This window comes from Ailuropoda melanoleuca, chromosome 13 (assembly GCF_002007445.2).
Source record: "Ailuropoda melanoleuca isolate Jingjing chromosome 13, ASM200744v2, whole genome shotgun sequence".
Classification (NCBI taxonomy): Eukaryota; Metazoa; Chordata; class Mammalia; order Carnivora; family Ursidae; genus Ailuropoda; species Ailuropoda melanoleuca.
Genome location: NC_048230.1, coordinates 15,414,557 through 15,432,942, shown reverse-complemented (window position 1 = coordinate 15,432,942; position 18,386 = coordinate 15,414,557). Strand labels below are relative to the sequence as shown.

The 18,386-nt window shown below is 42.2% G+C and overlaps 1 protein-coding gene across 1 annotated transcript; it reads right to left on the bottom strand.

Annotated features, from left to right (window-relative positions):
- Positions 1–871: 871 nt before the first annotated feature.
- COIL (coilin) lies at positions 872–17,037 on the bottom strand. Its single transcript, XM_034640504.1, has 7 exons — positions 16,758–17,037; positions 9,317–10,427; positions 9,107–9,193; positions 8,632–8,679; positions 6,039–6,108; positions 3,356–3,444; positions 872–1,820 (listed from the first exon to the last, which is right to left on the bottom strand). The coding sequence occupies exons 1-7, from the start codon at positions 17,000–17,002 to the stop codon at positions 1,737–1,739; spliced, it is 1,734 nt and encodes a 577-aa protein (XP_034496395.1). The 5' UTR covers positions 17,003–17,037; the 3' UTR covers positions 872–1,736.
- Positions 17,038–18,386: the final 1,349 nt, after the last annotated feature.

Here is an 18,386-nt window from a genome sequence, read left to right as displayed (position 1 = left end):
GAATAAAAAGTACATACATATATCGGGGCGCCTGGGTAGCGCAGTCGTTAAGCGTCTGCCTTCGGCTCAGGGCGTGATCCCAGCCTTCCGGGATCGAGTCCCACATCGGGCTCCTCGGCTGGGAGCCTGCTTCTTCCTCTCTCTCTCCCCTGCTGTGTTCCCTCTCTCGCTGGCTGTCTCTCTGTCACATAAATAAATAAAATCTTTAAAAAAAAAAAAGTACATACATATAAATATACCACATTTTCCTTATCCGTTCATCCATCAACGGACACTTGTTTCCGTAGCTTGCCTATCATAAATAACCCTGCAACGAACATAGGGCTGCATACTGTTTTCCCAAGTGGCTGCACAGTGGATTCCCTTTCTTCCACATCCTCACCAACACTCCTGATTTCTTGTCTTTTTGATAATATCCATTCTAACAGGTGCGAGGTGATATCTCATTGTGGTTTTGATTTGCATTTCCCTGATGATGAATGGTGTTGAGCATTTATTCATATGCCTGTTGGCGCTTACTAGGTTACCTTCATTTGGTTTTCAGGCCCTGGAAAGAAAGTACGCTATGCAAGAACCCCAGTGCCATTCTCCCATCATTCACACCGATCTCACACTTTCTGGAGGATTACTTCTCATTACAAATCAATAAATGGACATTTGATACACATCAATGTTGTGCAGGTTAAAAGTAGACTGCATCACCGGCCCAACAGCTCCTAGATCTGATGAGTCTCACTGGGCTAAACTTTGCAACACCAGACTCTTCAGTCAAAGCACAGCTTCCTGTTCCAGAACATCTGTATCTCTCATGTTACTGTGAAACAAGACAGCGATTTAATACTCCACTAAACATGATGACTCAGCATGGAAGTTTAGTTCAATGTGACTTTATTTAAAAATCTGCAAAGCTGAAGGAGGAACGTGGTCTTTTGTTAAAAGGAAGCAATTTTCACAGTATAGATTTAGCCACTTCAGCTTTGTGTTGAATAACAGAAACCGAAGTTTCTGTTCAGTCCTCACTCCAGCGCACTCAGCCAGGTGCTTGGGATCTTGTAGCAAGATAACGTGCTCCCTGGTCTGAACTCACAGCAAATCCTCTCACCTAGGTAGAACACCAGTTCGTCTTATTTTCACTGCTCTACACAGGGCTCTGAAAATCCTCAATTTTAAAGTTGAGAAAAACGTGAAAGGATTCCTTAACTCATCGCCTGCAACAAACCCAGCTACTTTTTAATTCTTGACAGTTACAAGTATAAAATACTTGCAATTTATAAGATATTCCATATTTAATGGAACAACTTGAATGTTAAAAAATTAGGTCAAGTAACATGCTTTCATGTTTTAAAACGTTACTTAATAAAACCTACTGAGACAAGATATGCAGCATTTTCTTGTACTTGGTGTTATACACTCCCACTGACGACGGCTACTTGATGGTCAAAAAATAAATTAAAAAAGAGAAGAAACCATATATACTGCTATATAACAATGCCTGTAGGGAATGTCATGTTTTAAATTTTGTTACTGAATTTAAGCCTTGGAAGAAGAAAAAAAAAGATCTACAAAAAGCAACACCCATGTTATTTTAAATGATGAGGTAGATTTTTTTCCTATGCAGTAAAGTGACCAAAAAATGCATACAACTTTCGAATCTTTTTTTTTTTTTTTTTTAAGTTCAGGTTATAGCCACTCTCACAAACAAGACATTTATAAACTATGAGGTGGAGAGGTCATCCTCAAGCAGGCTCTGTACTTGGTATGGTACTCGGAGATTCAACAATCAACCTTGGATCAATCAACTCTCTCCAAAAAACAGTGATCTGAGGAAAAACACAAAATATTTGGTTTAGAGGCTTCATTTTGAGATCATACACGTTTCAATCGGTTTAAAAACTTCAGTCAAGTGAATTTCCATTTGTGCAGAATGGCTGAAGACCTTGAATGGTCTGAGTCCCAGTAAGCTGAGTTCAATTAGGGCAGAAGAACTGTTTACCTAGAATGCAACTACACTTTACATTAAACACATTTCACCTTTCCTTCATTTCGAGTGGGGGTACAGGTGGGATGGGCCGGGGTGTGGGGCAGCCGGTGACCCAGGGTCAAGAGGACTTGCCCAACAGGACACTGTGGCTCGGCGGCCCACAGACTCTTCACAGGCGGCTATGGCCCTTAAGGGTTATCAGTGGACTCCTTACGCTCCACTGCACAGCTCTATCCTGCGCTGCGTAAAACTAGGTGGTTCACATTTTACCAAGAGCGAACAAATGCTAACTCAGCCACGTGGACGAATCAAGAGGGCCATCTAGGGCCAGAGAATGGTAATGACAGGCTCTGCTTCAAGCCCCTATTTAATAAGGCATAGAGAGGAAAGCTTCCAAGGTTTAATTTTCCCATGTAGTTTCCAAGAACACATTTCAACAAAAAAGTGAAGAGGCATACATTGCAAATAAAGAAGTACAGGAGACTTGGCCAAATCTGCTGATCCTACCACAGACCCTAAAAATGTGTTTTGGAATAAATCCCTAAGAGTGTCATCTATCCTAAAGACAAAGCAAAACAGTCAGGTTAGGGTTTCTACAAGTTTACATTTCTAAAAGTTTGCATTTCTAAAATGCAATGCTGAAAGTTACAGAATAATATCCATAACATTTCAAATATAAGCACCTTAAGAGGCAGCATTTAAATATAAATTCTATTTAGTTTAATGCTAGCATAGCCTAATGAGCCAGGCATTGCCAGCAACTCTGGAAGTCTGGCTGCCTAAAAGCCCTAAACCAGATATTTCCTAAAATGGCAATTTAAAGATTTAAACAGAAGTCAAAGACAGAATCATCATTTTATGTCATTCTTCAAAACCATCTATGCTGTTGTAAGTCAGAATCATGGTAGTATTTGGGAGATAGTAGTGACTGCAAGGAGACATAATGATGATTTCCAGGGGGGGCTGTTAATGTCCCGCTTCTTGACCTAGGTGCTGGTGACATGGGTATGTTCACTTACGATAATCCTTCAAGCTATATACTAGATACACTTTTCTCAAAAGTGTTTTAAATACGCTACCATTCTCTACTGAGACCCTTACATAACTATGCTTTTATGCAACTCTATAGTCTTCATTAAGACTTTGTTCTTTGTGCACTTGTCATGTAGGCTCTTTGAGATCCAAGATGGCACCCTAACTTGGCACTGGGCACCGAAAATGCCACCCTGTAGGCAGACCAGGGATCCCAGGGCCTAGATCTTTTATGACTTTCATATAGGCAGTTCAGGAAGCTGCGATGTCACCTTCCGGACCACCAGTAGCCAGTCGAGAGAACGGACGACCAAGCAATCCCAAGAAGAGAAGCACGCCTACCCTCTTCTCCTGCGTCACAGCGTACTCCACTACCTCAGTTCCATTTTCGTTGTGATAAACCAAATCAAATTTCCCAGGTTCTTTCATGGCTGAAACCAGACGGTAGGAAGGAGAGACAATAAGTCATTTCCCAGTAGTGAAAATGTTCCTCTACAGGGAATTTATATCATTAGAAAAACAACCACAAACAAATTGTCCATTGATGTGGAGGCTGGGTACGCACATGAAAGTATGGAGTGCTCAGTGACAGGAGACCCTTAGGAAACCCTGTAACAGCAGACAGGAGCTTCTTGGCCATTTATCAGAGACAATCTTTCCTTCATCAAAAAAAGAAATGAGCTTGATACACTGTTATTAGTACTCTCAGAAAAGAATATGTGTAACCATTAGATAATCCAAAAGATAATCGATATGTTCCAGGTGGGAAAGGTAAACTGAATTCTCCAAAATTTGTCTATCCTGCTCTGTCTTCAGAAATTAAACATACTTACTACTTGGTAATACAGCAGTCCTCGCTTTGTACGGTAGTGTGGGGTCATAAAAATGACCACGCAGGCTGAAATTATGTACAACAATCTGAATAATCAGTGGGGAAAATTATGATGGTCTCATGACATTTTAAAAATTGTCAAAACATTAAAATCTCTCCTGTATTGGGAGATGAAAAAGAGCAAAACTAATATTTATGTAGTACACTGTAATCTAAACCACCAGAAAGACAGAATTAGTGTTCTATTTCTTTGTTAAGAAACTTATCCAGGCACCAGTCAGTACAGCATGCGACTCTAGATCTTGGGGTCCTGAGTTCGAGCCCTGCTTTGGGTGTAGAGATGACTTAAAAATAAAAGTCTTAAAAAAAAAAGAAAAGAACATGCTATTATCAAGGGTGGTCTGAACAGTGCTTGCCTTTCTGTCATATAAGGACACAGAGTGAGAATCTTTTCTACACTCTGCAGAAGCAGCAGACTCCTTTCTAAGTGTGCATCAGCTCTCAGTATTTTATCCTTTGAGCTCTTATCATCATGAAATAGCTCTTAGAGCTTCTTCGCTTCTTTTTTGGAACTCTCTGATGTCTTTGCTGATGTCACTTTGGGGACCTCTTCATCCCTTGTCACCACCACCCTTCCTCATTTATGTCAAGAAGTTCACAGGAACCGTAGTGCCAACATCCCCACAGTCAGCTGTTTCTTCTGACCCCACTTCACTTGAACTCCATCTGGATGTCGCCTCCAGAATCATCACATTTGTTTCTTTGTTCTACTTTCAGCTTTGTTGACCAATTTCCTACCTCAACATCCATTGCTGTAAAATGCCAGTGCCATGTGGGTTTATCCCTGAGAGACAAGGAGGCAGCACAACCATACACACTGCAGTGTGTCTGGGGACAGAGTAACAGACGCACGGGGACCAATCACCAGGAGCCAGGAGACACGAAGTGACGTGACTGGTCACTGCTCATCATGGGCACCTGCTATTGACGCAGTGGTCTGTGGACCGAAAAGCTAGCAGAGCTCGATGCAGCACTCACAGCTAACGGCAGACCAAACATCACTGGGAACTGGTGTTACTTACCCAAACCATGGTAACTAAAGTTCCTATATATATATATCAGAACCATGCAAAGCGAGGACTACCTGTATTTCTATTAGTGAACACATAAAGCCACTTCTAGAAGCTCCAGAGAAGACAAGTTCTAATTGGATGTTCTCACTGCCAATCACCTGACAAGCAGTGATCGGGCTGCGTCCATGGAGTCTGACCACAGACAAACGCCTCTGACCGCCATTCCTAGGAAGGGGGACTTCATCAAATAAAACCTAATAAGAAGAAAGCTGGAAAACCAATTTAAGTTATAGCTAATCATTTACTTAAGATTTTAATTGCCTTAGGGTCTGCTCTCTGGCCAGGGACCCCTACAACACAACCCAAGTGAAGCCACACATACAGCAAAAGCTCTCTTAGTCTCAGACTTTAGAACCAATGATGGGTGAGGTGAATCAGGGATAAAGCAGGGAAGCATCTGAAACGATGTGTGCGAGTGTGCATGCACATAAACTTCAGACATTGTATTTTGACTTAACACACAAAAGTTTGTTCATTTACCAATTCTTTTGAAACAGAGTAGGTCTTAGGAGCCTGCTGACTAGAGTTATCTTTCTTTTATAAACCCTATACTTAATATTTGTCTGCAATTTCTACAATTTCCAGTTCTGAGTTTTTTTAAAGGGATGCAAGAATGCAAACACTAGCAAGGCAGTCTAAGCTCAGAATCCTCCTAGATTTTTACCAGATTCCCCCCAATCTCTTTTGGCAGATCCACCCCACACATAATTCAATAAATTTCTTAGTTACGCTCTTGGGTCAGCATTCAATTTGGGTTTCATAGAAATAATTATTTTTGCAATCAGTGCTCATCAGTTTACATAATTTTTATGAAATTACATAATTACAGGAATAAGAACAGCTTGCCTAACAGTTTTGGAAACAAATCCAAAAACCCTTAGCAGACACACACGTCCACTAGGGGGAGCACCGGTCCCCAGGGCTGCTCTGTGCCGACAAGGAGTAGTGGAGAGTTAGTCACCGAGGCCAAAGCAGAGAGCAGCTCCTGGGTATAAAAGCTATTTAGAAACCAACATTGATATGAAGAGACTAAATTTTCAAATTCTTTTCTAGAACTCACCTGGTAAGGATGAAAGAATTTCTATATCTACTTGCTGGGTCTCTGGATTGTGGCTTAGTATTTTTCCTTCCTTTCAAAAATAAAAGTCCAAGTCAAAAACCAATATGTGAAACATTGAGAATATACTAACACCACCAAATTATACACTTCAAAATGGTTAAAATGGTTAATTTTACATTATATAAATTTTGTCTCAATATTAAAACTTTTTCTTTAGGGGATGCCTGGGTGGCTCAGTCAGTTAAGCGTCTGCCTTCGGCTCAGGTCACGATCCCAGGGTCCTGGGATGGAGCCCCACATTGCGCTCCCTCTTCAGCAGGGAGTCTGCTTCTCCTTCTCTCTCTGCCCCTCCTCACTCCCCACTTATGCTCTCTCTCAAATAAATAAAATCTTAAAAGAAAAATTTTTAAATAAATCAACCTGTAGGAGAAATAAAACTCCCAAGGCAATATTTTCCCTGGTTTAAATCATCCCAGAGGCAAGCACCACACAACTAGGGCCAGCCCCTATAGCCCAAAGCCTACTAAATATTCAAACTAGCCAATCCTAAACTGTTTCCCCCATCCTGGCTTGCCTATCCCAAGGAAAGCCCAATAAAGGCCCTGGCACAGGCTTTCTCCTCACTCCTGTTTCTGCCTCCAAATGACGTCTAGGCGCTTTCCCCGGCGGCCTGCCTGACATGGCATTTCCTGCTCCCTCGGGAAATGTAAGCAATAAATTCTTCTTTCATTGCACTGACTTCTGTGGTGTCACCCAGTCACCTGCAGCAATTAAAATCCTGCAGGTAGGTACGTACACATGACACAGGGTCAAGGGCGGAGGAGACTACATTCTTTGAAGACAGATTTGACTTCTGAAGACAAGCTTCAGACAAGATCCAGTGATCAAGCTAGATAACAGCACTTGAGGTCAAAGCAGAAATTGGGACTGATTTTCACTCTGCAAATGGTTTTGAAAGTACCATCCAGAAAGTTCTAAAAATACCAGGAAAGTAATCAAGTAGCTTTCCAAGATAATAACTATGATGACCAACATCGATTTAATATGCATTTTTAAAAATCAGTATCATCTAGACTCATACTTTGTGGAGGCAGTAGTATGTATTAATTCCATATTTAGCTATCTCCCCATATATCACAGAACTAAAGTCCTTATCTACCATAAGGTGACAAAACATCCCGGTTTGCCCAAGACAGGTCCCTTTACATTTCCTTCCAGGATAGTTAATATAATATTAATCCTTTTCACTCACAAGTATCCTGCTTTTTTTTTTTTTTTAAGATTTTATTTATTTATTTGGCAGAGAGAGAGACAGCCAGCGAGAGAGGGAACACAAGCAGGGGGAGTGGGAGAGAAAGAAGCAGGCTCCCAGCAGAGGAGCCTGATGTGGGGCTCGATCCCAGGACCCTGGGATCACGCCCTGAGCCAAAGGTAGATGCTTAACGACTGAGCCACCCAGGTGTCCCATATCCTGCTGTAGATGATAACTTATGTGTCACCTATATTAAGGGGCTAAGATGAAAAACATGATAAAACACCAATTACCCAGAACTGACCTACCAAACCCCTTCATGAACTGATTCTTCTTCTAGTCTGCTTTTGAAGAAAGGTTCTTACCAGGATTTTAAAAGTCTTCCAAGGTTTAAAAAAAAAAAAAAGTCTTCCAAGGTATCAACTCAGATTAAATTGAATCTCCTTGTACTTTCTCTGTATTACTATGTTAGCATTACCACTTACTTTTTTTTTTTTAAGATTTTATTTATTTATTCGACAGAGATAGAGACAGCCGGCGAGAGAGGGAACACAAGCAGGGGGAGTGGGAGAGGAAGAAGCAGGCTCCCAGCAGAGGAGCCTGATGTGGGGCTTGATCCCATAACGCCGGGATCACGCCCTGAGCCGAAGGCAGACGCCCAACCGCTGTGCCACCCAGAAGCCCCAACTACTATTTTTTAAATGGACTTATATTCCATATATTACATCCAAATAAGAAATTTATGCATTTTAACAAAATTTTGAATGGGTGAAAAAGGGAAGGAAATATGTAATTCTGTAATCTCACTGGAGTTAAGCTTTTACTGAACTATGATAAAGCTCACGCCAACGTGAAGTCCCACACAGATGTGTCGTGAATGAGTTCCAAGGATAATATTTGTGAATTACCTGTGGTTAATGGATAATGCAAAAGGGGCCATGTTAGACCATAAGAATCTGCAGTAATTCACAATTATATAAAAGAGATTCCTAGGATGAAAATAATCAAATTTTCTGGCTGAGAGCTACTTATTATTTCCTTTAGGATCCTGGGGGAGTGGCATTCAAATAAGTTTGTGAATGTCTAAGCTGGTTAGAAAAAAATGACTTAAAAAAATTAAAACTCATCATTGTCCTATAACATTCATCCCCAAGCGCAAGGAAACAACACTGGGGGCTCCACAGTGATATTATTAAAAAGTTTACATTTTGATAATGCTCCCGTTTTCTACTTTACAACATTATTTACTCCAAAAAATCAAAATTATCCATATTAGCAGTACGAAATATGACTTTGGCTTCTTTAATATACCAACAGTTATTTTTAAATAAAAAGCCTTACCTTGTAGTCAGAGACATCAGGAGAATAATCGGACGTTAGTTCCAAAAGCTACAAAAGAAGAAAGAGCCCACAAATAAACAAACTCTTCGGTTTCTCCCCTCTGCCCCCCGAGAAAATGTGCCGGGTGGGGGTACCCACCCCGCCACTCTGGGGGCCCTACCACGAACCTGCGGCAAAACAGGGGGTCCAGCGGGAAAGGTTTCTTTGGTTTGGGGGAGGATGTTGGGAGGTTGGTGATACGTAGAGCCTTTTTTTATTGAGCACTTACTATGTTCCAGACACCAGGCTAAGCCATGTTTATTCATTCACTAAACAATAAGTAGGCACCTCCTACATGCTAGGCCCAAGAACAGGACAGACACGATCTGGAAAGGGTCTATGGACATAAACATATAATCCTGAGCTGCTAATGGGTAAGTTTATTTAGAAGGAGGATAATCTTTCCTGTGGTAATTGCTGTGCTTGTAAAATATACCTTAAACGCAATCTTTTCTCCAACCTGCGGAGCAGCCGCTAACAGCGGTAACAAGCTGTAGTCCTTCTTCTGTGTCTCTACTGGATTCTGAAAAACAGCATCGGTCATGGGACTCTGTTACTGGCGGGAAAAAGCGAACCCGTGACATCCACTCCGGACACAGCCCATGGGAGAAGGGGAGGAGGTAGGCTCAGGAGAAAGAATACTTGCCTGGATGATAGTAGATGAATTGGTGACCATTTCATTTAATTGCTGGTGCTTCTGATACTCAGCATTTCTATTTAACACAAAGGAAACGGCCTGCCCTCGGCCTCGGCCTCTTCCCCGCATCCCCCGACCCCTCGCCCCCTTCCAAGAAAGAAGGTCCTCTCCTCTCCCCCAGCCTCTTCCCAAACTGGCGGGGAGAGTCACGTTGGGAGGAGCAGCAGGAGGGGCGGGCCTGGCACCGTCGGCCTCGGAAGGCTTCCAGGAGGCAGCACCGGGAGTCTGAGAGCAGGGCCCCGGGCCCGGACAGCCCCGACCTGCAAAGAGGCCTACTGGCTTTAGGAAGCCTGCAGCGCGCTCCGGGGTGTTCTTGGACACCGTGCACCGGTCATCGGACTCTGAGCTAGCGTCCGAACTCGAAGAAGATGCTCTGCTTGTCTTGCCCTTGACAGCGGCGAAGGGAAAGCCAGTTTTGGCGGCCACTTTGGGGGCGGCTGTGTTTTTGGTAGGAGGGCCTTCCTTTGACGACTCCATTGATACTTTCTCTGAGGAATTTCTGACCTCCAAGATGACGTGGCTGAGGCCATCACTGGTCGATTCATGATAAGACTCGGACTCAGAGGAGGAAATGGGACTATCTTTTGTACGAATGCCCACGCCACCTTTTCTTTTGGCTTTGACAAGGCTGTTCCTAGCAGGCGAGCCTTTCGGAGGACCACAGTTCGGGGCGGCCCAGTCCTTCACTGTCTGTGCTTTGGAAGACCTGGAGTTCTTTGTCTGTTTTTTATATTCACCTTTTTCTTTTCTCTTTGGTGATTTTCTTTTGGTTTCTTCGTCATCACCATCCACTACACTACACATGGCTTTGTTTTTCCTCTTGCTTTTTTTCCTCACACTCAGATCTGTGACAACTTTTGGCTCTAGATCCAAGGTCTTCTCATCATTATTATTCTCTTGCCTCTTCCACTTCTTTGAATTTGTGTAATCTAGCTCAGTTTCTTCATCCTCTTCCAACTTAAATGCCCTCTTCTTTGCTTTTCTAGGTAATAAATGACTATCATCACCATTCTTGACTGTCACGGTATTCTCAGCAGCTGCTCTCTCTTCTAGTTTAACTCTATCAAAACAACAAGAGAGAAAGCCGCCGTGAGGAATTCATAAGCACGTCTCCAGGACACAGTTATATACTGAGATGACTGCAAACTGTCCCTGATGCCAGGCAATGAAAAAAATGTCAAATCACTTAAGGATAAAAGACTCTTTTTGACAAAATGGCCTATACGGTATCACTTATGGTCAACTTTCAAATGACTGGTTTTATTTATTGAGTATATACTGCATCCTAAATATTTTCTAGACCTTTCCTCTAATCTAAATGGCACCATGAAGGAGGTAGCCTTCATCTTAAAACAGATCACAAAATGACAGTTCACACACGTAACCAACCCAAGATCCACAGCTAGTAAGCAGCAGAAATGGGATTCAAGCTACAGTTTGTCTAACTTCAAAGTTCACGATCTTTCCACTCTATTATGTTGCCTATCCCAAACAGTGATAATGCAGAGCATCCATTTTTAAATGTGGGCTGCTTTTTCTTAAAATCAGATTTTACTTTTATTCTGTTGAAATGTAGGAAAAAATTTTCTAACAATTCTTTTCTCTGGGATAGTGACAAGCCATCATAAAATTCCATGATATTCTGTGATCCTCAGTTTTATGTGTCAACTTGACTGGGCCATGGGTACCCAGAGATTTGGTTAAACACTGTTCTGGGTTTGTCTGTGAGGGTGTTTCTAGATGAGATTAACATCTGAATTGGTAGACTAGGTCAAACAGATTGCCTGCCCCAATGTGAGTGGGCCTCACCCAATCCACTGAAGGCCCAAACGGAATTCCTTCTCTCTGCCCAACTGTCTGACCTGAGACTTTAGCCTTCTCCTGCCTTCAGACTCAGACTAGGACTGGAACTTACACTATCAACTCCCCTGGATCTCAAGCCTTCGAACTTGGATCATCAGTTCTCCTAGATCTCCAGCTTGCCAGCTGTGGATCTTGGGACCTCTCAGCCTTCATAATCTCATGAACCAATTCCTTATAACAAGTTCATATCTATCTATCTATCTATCTATCTATCTATCTATCTATCTATCTATCTATCATCTATCATCTATCTGTCTGTTATCTCCTATTGTTTCTACCTACCTACCTACCTACCTACCTACCTACCTATCATCTCCTACTGTTTCTGTTTCTCTGGAGAACCCTAACACACACTCCATCCAAAATTACTTTTACAGTAAAGAAACTCTGTTGTTCCATGAACTGGCAACAGCTAATTCTAGTATGTATGGTCCAATGATGGAAAGCTGAGAGTGTCCCCAATGTCACGTACATAGGGGGTGCTTCAAATTGCCTGCTAAAAACAGACATTATACTTTTAATACATTTATATCAAGCTATACAGTTCATCAAGTTTTTTTAGTGACCACAGAAAGATTAGATAATCATATTTGAAAATAAAGTATAATTGGGGAATAAGAAGACACAAGCATTTAAAAAAATTTTTTTATGGGACAGTAATCCTGTGATTTAGCACAATGTGGTAGCTGAAAAAAACACCCACGGATACTCTTCAGAATACAGAAAAACACAAACACATACAAATCGAAGTAAAATCAAAGCTACTGATATCAGGATAAAGAGAGAAACAAAAGTGTGAAACATCAAGGATTTAATTTATAAAAGCCTCTATTGCCAGGATGGACCTCAGCATCTAGCAGCAAAGAAGCAATTCTCAAATGGGCAAAAACCAGGCTGGCATCCTGTGAATCTAAGAACTACTGAGGAACTTGCAGAATGTCGGGACTGTCCCTTGACATTCCTGATCAATTTGTTTTACCTGTAGCAATGTTACAATTCACGCTTCAATCCTGAGGCAACCGGTGAGGACCAAATTTCCCATTGAACTTTGAAAGTGGTTCCAAGACTCTCAGTTCAGTCATCGTGGTTTACTAACCCACCGGAACACAGCACCCACTGCCTTTCAGAGGAGCCTGTGCGACCACCACACTTTCAAGAGCAGCCCTTGGCATCACCTCACCTACTCTGAAGGCATCGGATCTGTGGATATGGGCAAAAAGGTACGACCTGTGATGGCTACAGCCTCACTCACTATCTGCTATTCCAGAGGAGAATCATTTCCGTTTGGAACACAGTAAAAACTGCCATCAGAGAGTAAGAAATGGTTCATCAGGGTCTGTTGAGTTACCATTCCTTTAAGAATGTACACTTGCCCTGGGAATATCCTTCATTTCTCTACTTGGATCACAGACAACAAATGTAGCTGTCCCTGTACGAAGAGAAGTGAATTACCTATGAAATTAGCAATAAAAGAGATTTAATTCCAAGAAATTTTTAGAACAGACCTTCACTGTTCATGCAAACTCTTTGTAGGCCAGGCTGGGTGGTATCAAATTATGGGGCGCTCCCTTTATTAATTAATTAATTAATTAATTTAAGATTTATTTCTTTATTTGAGAGAGAGAGAGCACGTGCCTGAGCAACTGGGGGCGGGGGCAGAGGGAGAGAGACTTCAAGCGGACTCCCCACTGAGCACCGAGCCCAACTCTGCGCTCAGTCTCAGGGCCATGAAATAACGTCCTAAGCAGAAACCAAGAGTCCAATGCTCAACCAACTGAGCCACTCAGGCGCCCCAAAATGCAGGGCACTCCCTTTAAATGTGCAACTTCACTTCTAGGATTCTATCATACAGAAATACAGCCACACCCAGCTGCACAGCCTGAGACCCCAAACCCACTGCCTGCCAAGGCCAAAGTGAGTGGATTCAAACACTTCCTCTGCCACTTTAAGTAGAATTTTTAAATATTACCTCACCTTTCTCATTTGCAAAAATGGGGACAGTGACAATTATTATAATACTCAGATGAGCTATCATCTATGTTTAGAGCAGTGCCAGACTCCGAGCAAGTACTATCCAAATGTTAACTCTAATTTTTATTAATACAATAATTGTTAGTCTTCTGAGGGCAGGACATGGAGGGTTTTTAATGAATTTGTCCCACCAAATGGAGGTGAAATTCAACAAAGAGAATGAAAACATACAGCTGCACCCCCTTTGGGTCCCCTCAGTTCCCTGTAGCCTCCCTCCTGCCTGGCTACTGCATTATCACATTCAGAGAGGTAAAGGTCCTTGACCAAGGGAACACAGCTAATGAGTCATAATTCAAACCTAGCGTTCTGACTCCAGACCTTGAACTCTTAATCACTCTGCTCTCTTACCTTTCACACGATACTGAACAAAAGTAACTCATATATTGTTGGCACAAATACAGACTTGTACAAGTTTTCTGGAGGCCAATTTGACATTACTTATCAAAGTTTAAAATCTGACCCAAAGTACCTCTTCTAGGAATGTATCCTGTTGAACCACTGCCCAAGTACACGAGGACGTACAAAAATTTTCACTACAGCAGTATGTACCTGTGAAAAGCAGAAAACCATCATGGCCTGGGTGGGGGGGCGTGCTGGCTGGTTCAGTCGATTGAGCGTGCGACTCTTGATCTGGGGGCTGTAAGTTTGAGCCCCATGCTGGATGTAGAGATTACTTAAAAATAAAATCTTTAAAAAAAAACAAAAACCCGAAAACAAAAAAACTGCCATGGTCTAAATGTCCGTGTCCCTGCAAAATTCACATGTTGAAACCCTAACCACCAAGGTGATGGAATTAGGAGGTGGGAACTTTGGAAGGTGCTTAGGTCATGAGGGTGGAACCCTGATGAACTAGATTAGTGCTCCTATAAAAGAGACCCTTACAGCTCTCCCTAGTCCCTTCCATAGTGAGGGCACAGTGAGAAGGTGCCATCTAGGAACCAGAAAGCTAGCCTCACCCGACACTGAATCTGCTGGCACCTTGATCCTGGACTCCCCAGCCTCTAGAACTGTGAGAAATAAATTCCTGTTGTTTATAAGTTACCCAGTTTATGGTATTTTTATATTGCAGCACAAATGAACTAAGATAACAACCTAAAACACCCATTAGTAAGAGGTTGGTTAAAGAAATTGAAATGGTCATGTAAAAGATACTACATGGCATTTAAAAAGAATGACGTAGGGCACCTGGGTGGCTCAGTTGGTTAAGCGTTTGCCTTTGGCTTGGGTCATGATCCCGGGGTCCTGCGTCATCTCCCTCCCCCTCTGCCCTTCCCCCTGCTTGTTCCCTCCCTCTCTCTCTTGCAAAAATAAAAAATAAGAATGATGTACACTACATACTATATACACTCAAATGAAAGACACCCATGATACGTTAGGTAAAAAAGTGAGGTGCGAGACAATATGTTTATTAGGATGACATGTGTATTTAAAAACTATATATGTTTGCATGTGTATGGAAAAAATCTGGGAAGATGGACCCCAAACCTAACTGAGGACACTTCTTGAGAGTAGGCTGTGGGAAGAATATGTAAGAAGAGAAATAAGGGACTTTTTACCTTGAACTATTTTGAAGTATAACTTTTTTTCATCTGTCAGAGCAGAAAAAGTCAGATTCTGGGGGCTTGAGAGAATGAGGAAATGGCCATGAGGAAATGGCCTCTCAAGCCTCCCACCACCTGGCTCCGCCTCTCAGTACTCCCAGCAATCCCTACAGAATCCTTCTGCAGTCAGACTTATCTCTTCAGGGAATTAGGCTAGCTTTTGAATCTACAACTCTCCTGGGCCATCTAGCATTTCCATTTCCAACATGTCCATCAAGGAACTGCGAAATTCCCTAACCATTTGTGTTCCACGATGATCTCTCCCTTCTCAGTCATCTTCTGCACTTAGCAGCACAACCTAGTATAATTATCCGGGCTGACTGCCTGCATCACACAAGAAGGTAATATACAGAAACATGAAACTAGTTATTTTGTCCACTCCCACAATACTAGGAACATTTAAGAAAAGAGACAACACTGTCTTCTGTAGCTCTGAAGAAAGGTGAATCTGTTGGAAGACAGAATGATTGAAAATAGGCAACCACAAAAATATAAAAAATTTTTCCAAATTCGGTTTTTTCCTAAGGTCTGCCCCACTTACCACCAAAGCCAGCTGCAGAGGTATTTCTTACCACACACAATTACGCCTTTGAAGTGTTCTGGGAGAAATTCTGCCTGCCGTTGTGCTGTATTTACTTACTATAACAGCTGTCATGGTTTGCTTTTGACATTAACTTCACTATAAGGAGTATAATTCCCAGATGATTCATTAATTGAGGTATAACTGCAGTTAGGGAGCAAGTTATTAAGTCATTAGGCAGGGGATAGTTCAGAAAGTAAACTTAATAGGAGGGGAGGCAGTCCTTGCAATTGAATTGTAATGTTGAAGTAGTCCCTGAATTGCAAAAATAATGGAGAGCCATTACAGTGAAAGAAAAAGGAAAAAGAACTCTTTTTGAAATTTGGACGATTTCAAATTGTCTTTAGAAACAGCTAAACATTATTAACACATCACAGCATTCCTGATTTTAAGAGAGAGACACACACACACACAAAGATGTAGTTATTGTTTCGAACTGAATTCCCTGATGTTCTGAAGAAATCTCATGAATCTGACATTATGTTCTAAGGAAAAGAATATTCAACAAAGAACAGGCAGAGGAAGTAGCCTGGTTCATGACTCTAGAATTTTTTCATTGTAGCTGAAGCTTTAAAAAGAAACCCTGAATAAATTAGTCTAAAAGTCCAAACTGACACGATCATGTCTTACCATTTTATTGAGACAACTCAAGCACACATGGGCAATTCATAACACAATGGCTTCTTGATACTCATCTCGGTATCATTTTTTTTTTAATTTTCAAAAGCTTACTTAAAACTATTTTATTTTCCAATTCACGATCCAAAAGGTCCCGAGCACCTATTTAAAAGAACCGCAAAACACCCACGTAGGACAAGAATGACACCGTTAAGTCTCAGAATTCGCAGGAGCACTAAGGTAGGACGAACGGCACGCTTTGAAGAAAACACGACTGTTCCTCTTTGCCTGGGTCCCCGGCACCTGACCCTGAGAGCCGCCAGGCTCTAACGTGCATCAGGCCCACGTTAACACTGTCTCAGTGAGTGCCCGCTAAATCAGGGCTGAAAGAAACACAGGCCCGGCCCACGCACAAGATCAGGGTCTTTCCAAGTTTGGTCCACCAATCACCTGGCTCAGAAGCACTCGGGAAGGATGCTCCTTACCCTGCGGCTTCCTGAGCCTCAAACCTACCTAGACCAATCAGCGTCTCCCGGGTTCACGAACCTGCAGCTTGACAACCCCACCCCACGCCCACCCCAACTCCCCACCCCATACCCACGCGCGGCCTTCAGGGGCCCGAGGCGCCCCGGGCGTGCGAAGGCGCGTCCCCGGCCCGCCGCCCACCCCGCCACCGCCAGCCCCGCGCAGCGCGCACCTGAGGCAGTCGTTGTCTCGTACCAGGCGCGCGCTCTCGGCTGGGGGCAAGAGCCCCCCCTCCAAGTAGAGGCCCAGGAGGGCCCCAGAACTGAAGCCGAAGCGCTGGCGGATGAGACTAATGAGATCCGTGACCACTCGGCATCTGTTCAAGTCGACAAGGAGCCAGAAGGCCGTGCAGTGCGGGGTAGCTGGAGGCGGGTAATCAAATTGAAGCCGTAGCCTAACCGTCTCGGAGGCCGCCATCTTGCCCGATGCTCAACGGAAGCCGAGAGACACCACAGGGCTACCGAGAGGTGTGCTCGGCGGCCCGCCCCCTGGGACCTTTTAACGTATGCCCCCTATAGGCTCCAAGTGGCTACTACAGGCTCCGTGACCGGCAAGAAAGCCCAGCCGCGTTGATTCGATTCAATTCTGTTCAACACTGGGCTAGGGAGGAGTCTAAATGAATTCCTTTCCCGCTGAGCTCTGCACAGGTCCGAATTTAGGCAGCTCTCTGGATAAACAAGAACTTCTCAGTAGTTGTCCTTTAAGATATTTGCTTTTATACGGAAAAGAATTTCAAAATCCAGTAACTCCCAATACATTTAAATGACAAAAATTTTCATTGTAAGGAGTTGGAAAAAAGCAATTCCTAGCTTATTGTAAATATTGACGTTTTAAAATAAAACCATTAATCAGAGTGGAATTTAGAGACCCATGCAACATAATACCTACCACCATCCATATTTTAAAATATAAAAATAAGCACTCTTATTAGCCACTAGGTCAGTAAATCATAAATTGTACATCATTTAAATTTCCATTCTCTCACATTGTATATTAATTACTTTAGTTTTTATGACAAAGATATGAATTATAAACTATTAGTATTCCCATGTTGAAGATTTTTTTTTAAAGTTCAGAAAGTTTAAGCTACTGATCCAAGGTCATTGGACTAGTAAGTGCTAATACTTTGTAGTCAGTGGAAACATTGAAAAAACTTTTTTTTTGTAAGTTTTGTTTTCCTGTAACCTTATGCTGTAGGTCTTCTGATTGAATTATCATTACTATTTGATCAAAATAGCACAAAATATCACACATTTTGGTACATAATTATTATACAGGGAAAATAAAATGGACATGGAAACATACCTACTAATGAAATAAATGGAGCTGTGTGCTTTTTTTTTAAATTAGTACAAGTCTCTCTAGATGAATATTCCTAAATGAGACAGGGCTCCACATGGATTCTGGATCTATTTTTGGTTTTTATAAATGTAAAGCCCTAAGAAAACTTGTTCGTTACGTAAGTAGATAAGACTAGAAGGACTTATGTCATTGGCAATGTCAGCTAATTCCTTAAACTCCTGCCAAGTTACATGCTAAAGTTACCTAGAGATCTTCCTTTAAAAATTTTTTTCAGTACTCCATTAGCCAACAATTAAGTTATGTTCAATAATGTTAAAAACAAAGAATTGTTCAAATGTAACAAAGAAATGTTAAAAACAAACATCTGACTTCCCAAGGGAGTGTTTACCAAGTCACTAGATTCTCAATATCTGGGAAGCCTCCACTAAGACTTTAGTGATGTATCCTCACTCTTATATTTAGAGGTGCCTGGTTTCTGGGGCTAAAATTAGATGAAACT

Coding starts and splice junctions, on each gene's coding strand:
- COIL (XM_034640504.1), bottom strand. CDS start 17,002: ATGGCGGCCTCCGAGACGGTTAGGCTACGGCTTCAATTTGATTACCCG. Junction 10,428..16,757: donor CGAGACAACGACTGCCTCAG/GTGCGCGCTGCG, acceptor TTGTTTTGATAG/AGTTAAACTAGAAGAGAGAG. Junction 3,445..6,038: donor AATTCTTTCATCCTTACCAG/GTGAGTTCTAGA, acceptor GTCTGGTTTCAG/CCATGAAAGAACCTGGGAAA.